General features: G+C 39.4%; 1 protein-coding gene across 1 annotated transcript in view; it reads left to right on the top strand.

The window, feature by feature from the left end:
* TOX (thymocyte selection associated high mobility group box) overlaps positions 1-12,253 on the top strand; it is a gene marked incomplete at its 3' end in the record, with an annotated part of 218,950 nt that overhangs the window by 123,166 nt on the left and 83,531 nt on the right. The window contains exon 3 of the mRNA XM_082499039.1: positions 5,797-6,039. Within this exon, the coding sequence (XP_082355165.1) occupies positions 5,797-6,039 (243 nt within the window). The remainder of the gene's footprint in view (positions 1-5,796; positions 6,040-12,253) is intronic.

Genomic DNA, 12,253 nt, shown 5'->3' with positions numbered 1-12,253 from the left:
GGTCCTGCACTTGAGGCACAACAACCCCATGCAGCACTACAGGCTTGGGGAAGAGTGGCTGGAAAGCTGCCCGGTGGAAAAAGACCTGGAGGTGTTGGTCAACAGCGGGCTGAATATGAGCCAGCAGCATGCCCAGGTGGCCAAGAAGAAAGATAGAATCCTGGCTTGTATCAGAACTAGTGTGGCCAGCAGGACTAGGGAAGTCATTGTCCCTCTACTCAGCACTGGTGAGGCCCCACCTCAAGTACTATATTTAGTTTTGGGCCTCTCACTACAAAAAAGACATTGAGGTGCTGGAGCGTGTCCAGAGAAGGGCAATGAAGCTGGTCAAGGATCTAGAGCACAAGTCTTGTGAGGAGTGGCTAAGGGAACTGGGGTTGTTTAGTCTGGAGAAAAGGAGGGTGAGGGGAGACCTTATTGCTCTCTACAACCACCTGAAAGGAGGTTGTAGCAAGGTGGGGATCGGTCTCTTTTCCCAAGTAACAAGTGATAGGACAAGAGGAAACAGCCTCAAGTTGCACCAGGGGAAAGGTTTAGATTGGATATTAGGAAAAATTCTTTCACTGAAAGGGTTGTCAAGCATTGGAACAGGCTGCCCAGGGAAGTGGTTGAGTCCCCATCTCTGGAAGTATTTAAAAGACGTGTAAATGTGGTGTTTAAAGACATGGTTTATTGGTGGACTTGGCAGTGCTGGGTTAACGGTTGGACCTGATGGTCTTAAAGGTCTTTCCCAACCGAAACAATCCTAGGATTCTGTGATTCTATCATCTCCTTTGGTTTCCCTTCTCTGATTACTTTTTAAATTTCTATTGAAGTTATTTTGAAGCATAAGTAAGTTTTGCTGGCCAATATGCAGTCATCACTGTAGAGTACTTAAGCAAAAGGGCTTTATTTTTATTTCCCTCTTTTCCCCTTTTCCTCAGTTCTTATGCAGCGGATTGTGCAAGCATTTCTCTTATTTTTCTGACAACAATAAGTATCTGGGTTCCTCGAAAATAAAGACTAGAATTTTTTAATGTGTGTTATTAGCACAGCAGGATGATTAGCCCTGATTTGAGATATGTGTTGCTAAAGTAAAGAACTGACCTTTGACATACACCTCACACACACAGAGTTTTGCCCCCCTTCCATAGCTTGTGGCTGGATTTGGCAAGGCTAAGTGGAATAAAAGATAAATTGAAGGGGACCGGCAAGGTTATTGTTCGGGAACAAAAGCTTGGACTTGGGTTGGACAGTGAATCAGGGTTAAGTGTTTTTATCATTTTATTCTAGCAAGCATTTCTCATAAAATTACAGGCTAAGGTGGCATAGATAATGATGTCTCGATCTGAGAGTGGGCATCTCAAAGATCATCTGCTTTATGAAGTTCCATCATTTGAGGCAGAAATGTCACAAATATTTAACCAGAAACATAGAATATTGTCCTTTAGATTTGGGAAGATATAATTGATTCAAACAACTTTTTCATAGTTCATAACAAAATGAAATTAAACCTGTGTCTGTTCAGTGTTATGCACTGGGTTTAATACTAGTACTTTGCAGAGGGCTTTCTCTCCAGAATGTAACAAAAGTCCAGGAAGTTCCCCTAAACTGAAGAGCTGATAAACACCTCATCCACTCCCATAGTCATGACATGAAAACGAAACCACTGGCAAAGTTCCTAGCAGCTCTGTGGTAAAGTAAATAAAGCATTTACTGCTACTCTTTTTTGATTCAAAAGTGAAAAGGCGAGCTTGCTAGTATTTCTGTGCCCAGCAGAAAGAAAAGGAGCTATTCCATGTCTTTCTGAATAGAGAAAGTCCTGCTGATAGCAAAGTCAACTGTGAAGGAAAAAACCCTTGGGGGGGCAGGGGAGACCCTGACTTTTGTCTCCACCCCCAAGAAAAACCTAACAGAGCTGAAGATACAGGTCACCATTTATTATTCATACCTACGAGCTGGGCTTATGAATTGTAAGTGGATACAGGGAGTGTAGCCTTCTCTAATGCTTTCGGTGGTAGATAACTGCTTTAATTAGAAATTCCAGATAAATGGCTTGGGTTGGAAGAAGAGATGCTCTAAGAAAGCCCAGGGGTCAGGACAGGATGACAACTGACCTGGGAGCAGGATCTCTTGCCGCAGGGAAAATCTTGGGCCTGGCCTTGTGCTGGAGTTCCCTAAAGTGTCTTTTCGGGGAAGAAGGTAACAACATGATGTTCCAGGAGAGCCCATTGCCAGCACTGGATCAGTTGCACCAAGGAGACTCGAGACGGTTCCTCAAGTTTCCGAAAGGCAAGGGGAGAGATGTCAGGAAAGTAGGAGTGGGTGTTTGAAGCCTGTAGGTACTATTGGCAGGATAAGCATATGTCCCATTCCTCCCTCCTTCCCTCCATGCTCAATTGCAACAGCCTTGTTTCTGGGATATGTTTGGTTTGCTGCAAATGTATATAGGACATTTGGTTTCTGATGTGCCAGTGTGCCAAGTCATTACAAGCATCTAAACCATGCTCCTGGACAAGACAAACTGGAGTACTGTCATGTCACTGTTCAAGTAACTTCCCTAAGGAAATTATGTCTGTTTGAGTTACATACACACATACTAAGTATGGAAATACCAAATTGGCTGAAAATGTTAGTTGACTAGGGTGCTCTGCAGATGCTTTTAAGTATCTGTCCATACTGTTAGCATGTGGCTTGGATTCTGCCTAGCTTTATGGAAGTAATAAAATAGTTTATCTTAAAAAAAAAAAAAAAAAAGAAAAAAAGAAAAAAACATTACAGGAAGTACTAGTGCTTGAATTATATGTTGTTATGGGGTGTTATTATTGCCTTTGCTACAATAATTCTACTGCTTTTAAGAAGCTTGTTTAAGTATAGTGGACAGTGATGTGGTAGGTGATGTGGGTGTGATCAGATCCACTCTAACTGATTGGCAAGCAATAACCATGGTGCGATTTTTTTTTTTAAATAATCAGAGAGCAACTGTTTATTTAAAATGCTTAGCCCATATAATATATATAGCAATGTTATATAGTTACACGTGACATGACTTGGGTTGTGGCGTTTTATGCCACTAGTGTTTTACCTTCTTTTTAATAAGTGAAGCTAGTGTCCTAATGGCAGTTCAATTGCTCCCACCGTTTTTGAAGTGTTACTAATTAAAGACACATTTGAAATACAGCAAATCAAAGTCTAACTAAGGTAAAAGCCAGGCTATCCACATATGGCATGCAAGAAGGGTGTACAAATAAGACAGGGGATTTGCTGAATGCCCCCGATATTAGGTACAGCCAGCCTGTCAATATTTGGTTTAGGAATATTTGCTTTTAATAGCGAATGTAAAAGTCCCTTCTTGTTAAAGAGGTGGTGAGAGAATACTGTAGACTCTTGTCCTACTCCTGCTTAAGGAAAGTAGGAGGGCAGATGTCTCTTCCTCCTCTAAAAGGTATTGAGACATCTTGGTTCAGCAAAGATGCAGCACAAGGTATTTTCACTGTAGGATAGTGAGAGAGAGAAAGAAAACAAACGTTAACGTTTCTTTCTACCTGCAAAATCATGGGAGAGAAAACACTTTCAAGACCATCAGTCTTTTGGTACAGTAGAAAAGATAGTGTTGAACACGAAATCTTCTCTTTTCACAACTCCTGAATCCCTCCTGGTAGCTGTAGGTTACATGGCTGTAAAATCACCAAGATTACAGCAACCAAATCTAAGTGTACTTGTGTGGGATAGTGCTGGTCCAGAAGAGCATTATGGGTGTTGTCCCCTCCTTCATTTCTGTTCCTCGCTGCTTTGGTATTGTGGTGTTAGACCTTAAGCTCCCTTTAGACACCTTTCTTTTAATCATCAATTTAATAAAATAGTAATTAGCAAATAGTTAGTGTATACAGTGTCCATAATACTTTTATTTGGTTTTTCACAGTTTATGCATTGTAGTTGAGTAAATATGCCATGTTCTCTTTGCTATGTGTAAGTCCCCTCTCCATTTAGTGAGTATATTTTTACTGTATGCATTTAATCCCTTAGAGATGTTTCAGCTGGTGGCTGTATCATGGCTTCTGAAAGCAGGGGCAAATACAACTTACAAATGGCAGTACTCACACCAGCTTCCCATTAAGGAGTGGGCAGGGGCAAGGGGAGTGCAAACTCCTGTGCCAGAGGTGAGAAACACAGCCGGAAAGCATGGGCAGAACCTAAGTCCTCATGGATAAGGATGGTGACATCGCTGCCAGACCTTTTTCTCTCCCTGTCCTGTTGTTTTCATTCTTTGGGATTTTACTTTGGCTTTTGCAGTCCAGCCTCCCTGTTTTATTTCATACTAAGATATTCAGTAACAGAGGTGTAAACCTTGTTGGGAAAAAAACAAAGCAAGTGAAACCATGGCAATGTGCACGAGAGTAAGTTCTTCTGGGTTCAGCAGCAAACATGTAACACTGTTGGTGGTCTGATTTAGGTTTTTATATCCGTGCTCATACAGAGGAGAGTAACCTCAGGCATCAGGGAGGACAGCATTACTATGATGACTAATGAAAAAACCCTTTGTTCGTAATTGGGCATTGATTCTTCCCTTGTCCTTCTGCATGAGTTCATACACCATGCCGTCCTCCATTTGCAAACTCGTGTTGGAGAAAACATTTTCTTCTAAGAGCTGCTCTTTGAAATTATGTCCTCATTTTCGTCTTTCCTGAAGATACTTTGCAGGAGCAGAATGTATTTAAATCCTTGCATTTCCAGAATTAACAAAAGCATCACTCAGAGCAGGGCTGCATTGCTGCAGAGGGGCAGGAAGGGTGGAAGTAGTCTCTGTGCTATAAACCTCGTGACTGTGGGTGTGGGATGTGCAAAGACTGATCACTTGCAAAGATGAGAACTGTGGCTGTTCTCAGAAAAGCAGAGCAGGCTTTCAGGCTGAACCACTGCAACTGATCCCTTTAACTCTTGATTTGGGTGATGTATCTAACCCTGCTCACCTTTTTCCTTTAAGAAATATAAGCACACCCACCCCTATCCCCCAAATGAGCCTACCTGCTGTATGAAGAATGTAGATAAATAATAGCAATTATCCACCTTGGTGAATTACTCTGACTTTGCCTGTGGCTTTTCCTCGGATCAGATTGAGTTGGATGACTTAATGGCAGCGGACAACAAAAGACTAAACAGTTGCTTTGTGGAGTAACTCATTTAGATGACTGACAAAATGTAGATATCGTTGAGTTTCTAGATTAAGAAAGGAAAACTCAGTGGTTTTGAGACACCATAGATGTATTTTTATAAACACAAAGTATATTCATACAAAGTATATACTATTTCTGTATTTATTTGTTTTTCTTTGTAGCAGAACAAATGCATGGCTCTCCTGTAAACCTAAAACCGGTATCTTTCTTCTACACTATATAATTCTTGATCTGAATAGCAGGGAGTCTTATGAACCATTTTGAGCCAATGTTAATTTTATAAATTGCATTCCCTTTTCCACAATTCCCATGAAAAAGGTATTCAGCTAGATGAACACTCTTGGAAAATTTTAATAGGACCCTTGAAATCTGTTTGAATTCAGCTTCTTTAAAAAAAAAATCTCTTTCTAATGGAAGCTGTGAAAGTATCAGAGATTCTTATGCCTCAGAGGCAATTTTTCTTCCATACATAATGGTGAAACTCCACTGTTATAATATATGGGTGTTTAAAATATTCTTTTTGTTAAATTGAAGCTCCTTCTTATAAATATGTGAGTTGGGTTCTTTTTGTTTGTTTTGTGTGACTTTTATTATTGTTATTGATCAGTATTCACATGACACTTTCCGGGTTGTTTTTTTCCAGTCTTTTCCTGGCCCAAGTCTTGAAAGTGAAGATTTTAACATACCTCCTATAACTCCTCCATCATTGCCTGACCACTCCCTGGTGCACTTGAATGAGATAGAGTCTGGGTACCACTCTCTGTGTCATCCCATGAACCACAATGGCCTCCTCCCATTCCACCCACAAAACATGGATCTACCTGAAATCACAGTTTCCAACATGCTCGGCCAAGACGGGACACTGCTTTCCAATTCCCTCTCTGTGGTAAGCGTTTTTAGTCATTCCTTTCTGTTCTGCTTTACGTTGTGAAATAGTGCAAATACAGACCTGTTTGGAATCCTTCGAGGGGCTGGCTCCTGCACCACTCAAGTCATGGAGCAAGCTGGGTTTTACATCACACTCCCTATTTCAAATCCTCCCCCACCAGAGGCGGTGGGGGTTTTACAGCTGAGTTTCTCAAAGTCGGGGTGTTACCCGCCTCCTTGAGTAGAATTACTCCTGTTTTACACGGATGCAAGTAATGACAAAAGGAGTCTCAAGGCTTTGACTTCCACTGGAGCAGGGTTTGGATCCAGATGGCTGTTGTTCTGTGTTTGTCTGATGAGGCTCTTTCCATTCTCATTTGCATGTGCTGAGAGATGTACAAAAATTTAATATCCCCTTTCTTGTTTACCGCACGTTTGGAAAACAGCAAATGTTATTTCTGATTCTAGGCCAAATCTTATAGCCTTTTTACAGTTCCCAGTCCTTAGCCAGCCAGAATCCAATTGAAATGACTGGACGATTTGCTTATAAAGTCTGTCAGATAGTCATTATGGTCATAATCTTGGGAAGCCTGATATTATAAATCACTTCTTTGAATGTTAAATTGCTTGCAACAACTGCAGAGCTACTTTACATGTTACATTTTCAAGTGGGTTCTACAAATAATTAGTATACTTCTTGCATAGCAACTCCAGACAAGACTGTCGTACTGAAGAGGACATCATTTCACATCAATGTACAATTCTAGTCTGAAGAGTTAAAAATCCCATGGAAGAGGATGGGGCCTGGCATTGTGTGGGGCTCACTGGACTTCAGGCACTCTGCTAGATGAGCTGCCCAGGAAGTGCAGATCTGGGCAGGCAGAGTTCTTTCTGGACATCCAAGGGTCTAGGCCTCTCACCGAAGGATCAGAGGCTTAGGGCCCTGTGTCCCAGCTGGGAGGCTCTGCACTTAGGGACTGAGGCCGTTTAGGCTTCCAGCTTGCTAGCTCCCCATCAGATTACCTAAAAAAAATAAAATAAATAAAAATAAAATCAATCCTGAGAGCCTGGGAGCTGAGGCACTATATGGAGGTTTGGGGACTGAGGGATCTAAGCTCAGCTCCCCGTTCAGCCCCTCATACCAACAGCCCCAGAGACAGGGGCCGGGGGCGGGGGGGTGGTGGCTGGAATACAGTTAGTTTACAACAAAAATCTGCTTTGTCACAAGGCTTCCTGGCAGCTTAATTAAAATAAAGCTGCCTTGATTTCGAGGAGCTCTGCATTCCCTCTGAGGATGTCCAACAAGCTGTGCTGCAGGGGGGCTAGTCTTGGCTTCTTGTCTGCTGCTTAGTTGGTTTTGATTTACTACGATGTTGCACGCTTTGTGTTTGAGGTCAGAATCTGACCCCAGGGTTCTGTTCAATAATGGGAGGAGGGGGAGGCAGATTTTCATAGAGAAATATAAATATACTTTGTGGAAATGTTTTGAATTTTGCTTGCGTTTCTACAAAGCTGGTGGCACGCGTTGAGGAGCACGAGCTAAATCTTGCGTGGGGTTCTAAGAATCAGAACTATGAAAGGGCTTGAAGTAAGAGAAAGGCTTGGCACTCTAGTCAAGACAAGCAGTATTTCACTGAACTGACCTCCTGAGCCATGGTTATGGCTTGAAACTATGCATTCTTTTAAGTTCTGGTGTTCCACATTAACCTCTTGCAACAAACTCTGAACAAAGGGCCTCGAGAGTTTGTAGATCATCACAGTGAATTATTGCATCCAGGGCAAATACAGAAAAGCTGAATAATATAACTAGGCAATTTTGCTGCTGTGACTCAGTGAAGACCAGAAAAAAAAAAAAAAAAATCAGACGTCAAGAAAATATGCACTAAATTTTAACAGTAATTTCTGAGGATTCATTCAATAAATAAAGCATGATCCTTGAAGCATCATGGGCTAAGTCAACTGTTATCCCTACCTTGCATGCTCTTTGCACACAAGAGGGCCTCTTAACTAGCAATAGTTTTAACTCAAGATGGCTTGTCTGTCAAGGGGATTAAGCTACATCTCACGTTAGTACAACTGATAGGATGTTAAACTCATGATTTTGTATGGTTCAAACACTGTTTGGCAGTACAGTTCCTCTGATTTGAATTTGATAACTTGAGAGGAATTAACTTGAGGGAGATAATTTAAGTTAATTCTTCAGTGAATTCAGTGACTTCTTCAGTGAATAGAATGGCCCCATTGTCCTTTTGGCTTTCCATTGATGAAGAAAGACAGAGGATTTGGTAGAGATAGCATTCTTTACTCAGCTTTGAAGCTCTTCTTTGTAATCCAGAACCTTTTACATTTTATCTTTAGTATGACTCTTTTCTTTTGCTATTACTCGTCTCTAAGTTTCCTTTTTACTATCTCATCAAACTCTGATCCATTTAACAAGTACTTGCCTAAATCACTTTTATATTGCCTCACATAGAAAATAATGTATAAATTTGTCCAATCTATCTAAACCCTTGGTGTGATATAATTTCTGGTATATCAACTACAGCTTAGTGCATTTGGAAACCATGTATCTCACTTCATTTTTCAGGGCACTAATGAGTATTTTTAGAAAAATTATTCTTAGAAATGAATCTATTGGCTGTTCTCTATCCCTAATTCAGCAAATTTTACTTATATTGGGAAAAATTCAGCTGCAGTGCAATGTGCCTCTGATTGAATTTGGTGTATTTTTTTTTTTTTTTACTTTCAACATCCTTTCTTTTAGCCAGTTTTTAACCCATGTTGGTATTTTAGCCTTGATACCTTCCTTTTTGCCTGTGTTAGAACTAGTGAGTGGTTTTCAGTTGGTGTTTTTATAGACAAAGCATTAATTAATGCTAGCCAAATGAGAGAAGGGAAACACAGTGAGCTCAGAAGCAAAGTAGGAAAATACTTTGTACACTGATTGTAGCATTTGTCTTTCATCTCAACTACCAGGAGTTTTCAGATGAAGATTTCTGTGATTTTGGACAGATTGAAACTTGAGGCTGTACCACTCCTAAAACCCCATCAAAACTCCCCCCATTAGAAGTCCTGGTTTCATACTGTGCAGCACTCCCTCAAAGCTGCAGATGAAATCCCTTTGAGTAAGGATTGCAGGATTTGCCCCAAGCTCTGTAAGAATTCTCCTCTGTGGAAGTGCTTAAACACACACAATAAGAGCCCACTACCAGCTCAGTGAATTCTTATTAGGGATCAGCTTCTCACAGACTTTTTACACGGTGGGAATTCTTTCTGAAAAATTTTACAATGCTGGGAGATGAAAATTTCCCATTGCTATTTACTGTGTCTGATACTTAAATTTGGAATTAGCTGTCTTTGAAGATTATTTTTATTTTTTTGATTGGACTTGCTATTGCACCCCAACTGCTTATTTTTTTTTTTAAAAACAACTAAAATTTTCTCTTTCTCGTTATTCTGCTGTCAGTGTGTTTGTGTATTTCTGTTTTCTGCTTAGGTGACATGCAGCCATACACACGCATGCACACACACACTAATTTATACCGTGCTGTCACATACAGATTTCTTCTGATGCTCATTATATCTGAATGCTGGGGGTTCAGAAGCCTACAGAATTTGTGCAGAATGTGACACACGGTGGTGTGGACACGCAGTCTGGCCCCAGCGTGGTGGGCCACATGTGGGAGGTCTTTAAAGTTGCCCTTCAAAATGGATGACTTCTATTCCTGCTTCCTAAGTGGAATCAATTAGACATAGATAGAGCTGTTTAATGAAGATGTACTGGTGGTCCTGTAGGCATGTTTGTTTCTGTATCATGGAAAAGGGATCCCTTCCTGATTTACTGCAGCTAAGGTAGCCCTTTGTGGGTTTGGTTCCGTTCCAGTTGGGGCTTGATCTGCCAGCACTTCTCTGTATGCACTTATTTTCCTGAAATATTCCAAAGACTGCAAGAAATACTCCTCTAACATTTGCGAATAAATGCGTGTACATAGCATCCTATGAGAATGTGTGTTTATCTGTAAAAATGCTTTTGGATATCTTCTGTAAAATTAGTTTTACTGTGTGTTCATTTTATCAACAAAATTATAGACATTTCAGCTTCTTTAGTATGTCCTATAGATGATTGCTTTTTTTCCCAAGAAACCAAGGTTAAAAATCACAGTGCTGTTTTTACATAGAGGAAAAAAACCTTATTTTTGAAATGCTTTCATCATCTTCTGCTGATCTTTTTGAAAATGTGGTTCATGATGGTACGCTATAGAAAATTTACAAGAAAGAAATAAAAGAGATTTCAGTTTCTTGGAATGCTTCAAATTTCTGGGTTTGAAGTTTAAAGTGGAAAAGATGTTAAAAGGCAATAAAATCAGGGGATTTATTTCCCAAATGCTCTACTTGTGCTGGCAACAAAAGCCAGCATAATGTATATACTTAGGTTTATTGTCATTTTTAGTATACAGTCAAGGCACACTTTGAATTCAAAGGCTACTGTACAACTGTTTTGACAACCACCACATCAGTAGGTAATGTGCAGGACACAGGAAACTGAAGCAAAAATGTTTCTTTAGGTCTATAGGGAGTGCAGTACATCAATGAATTCAGATATATTAGAGCAGCATGAATTTCTAATATGTTGCTCTTATGGAAAAGACCACTGGCATATTGAATAATGCTGCTTTCAAAGCAGAGCAGAAGATGTGATTACAGACAATTTCATTGCTGTTTTTAAAATAAATATTTTCAAAATCTTGAGGTATTTTATTTCATGTAATGCATAAAATATGTAACAGTGGACTAGAGCTAAAGATCTTCTAGGACACCGAAGAGTAGATGATGTCAGCTATAATTATTCAGATGTGGAATAATAGAAGCATTAGTTTAAAATAAAATGCATGTCACAAAGGCCCATGTCCTTATATTAAAAAAAAAAAAAGCAATAAAAAGCTTTTTTTTTTTTGCACACTTTGACAGAAGAATAAAGGCAATGAATAATTATTTAACGTTATGCCCCAATTCATCAAAGCCCGAACAATTACATTATACTTTTTCATGAATTATATTTTTTAGATATGCAGCCCATGAGAGAGTAATACCTTAAACAAAATGTGGCACTGTATAATAGTGAAGAAAGCAGACAGCTGCTTTTTTTTTTTCCTTTTTCATCTCAGGTAGAATGAAGCTAGTATTGCTTATTCACAGTACAGTTGCTAACAAATCCAATACAGCAGATTGTTTTTGTTGTAGCTGGGATGTATTTAAGAGATTTTGTTTAACCAGTTTCATACATATTAGTTAAAATTCAGTATTCATGACTCATCCTGAGGCTGATCTATATGGTTGAATTTTTTTGGCATCTTTAAGCGGTAGTGCAAACTACTGAGTCAAAGAGAAATTTTTTATTTCTGATGAACAAGATGAATAACTTTCATAACAAAAGAAAAGATTTTCCCCTTCTAACCTAAGTGTTGAGATTTGAATCATGCGTGGATACTTTTTTCTAGCCTGTATTGCATGCCAGTAGTAGAAGATACTTTTAGTCTCTGGTGAATACTTCACATTTGTGCCTCATTACCAGGCTCTGGTCTTCGGTTTACATCAAAATTTACTGTTATGCTACACAGACCTGCTGCTACCCCAAATTTTATTGCAGTGAGTTATTGCCATCAGAACCACCAAATCATAAAGCTAAGGTCATTGAACACGTTGTGGTAAAGTATTTATTTTTTCTCTTATTAAGCAACTTTGTATTCTTGCAGGATATTTTTCTTTTCCTTTTTTTTTAAAAAAAAAAAACAACACACCATATTTTACAAGCTGGATTTTCTCACTGAAATCAGTCTTGTGTGGCAAAAGGTTACGATAGTTAGTGTATGTTTTGTCAAAGAGCCTAACTATTGGGATGCACAGCCAAATCTTCAGCTGATGTCAGTTGGCGTAACTTTATTGTCTTCAGTAGAATTATGATGATTTATTCCATCCAGGGCTCTGGGACATCATGTTTATTTTTCCTTACTTCTGATGCCTGCTCCACTCTTCTGTCATCAGAAAGACAATGGAAAGGATATGTAGAAGAGCTGATTAAGATGTAACCTGATCAAGGTTTTATAAATTCCTGCATATTGCACATCTGCTAGTAAAAGTCTCTTGACTGTGCTACAAAAAAGCATTAAAACATGCAATGTCTAGAAATTACAGCTGTATAAAATCAGACTGGAAAGAAAGCACATATTTTTAAC

The sequence above is a fragment of the Vanellus vanellus genome (assembly GCF_965231255.1).
Source record: "Vanellus vanellus genome assembly, chromosome: 2".
In the NCBI taxonomy this organism is placed as follows: Eukaryota; Metazoa; Chordata; class Aves; order Charadriiformes; family Charadriidae; genus Vanellus; species Vanellus vanellus.
This window is presented reverse-complemented; position numbering and strand designations above follow the sequence as displayed.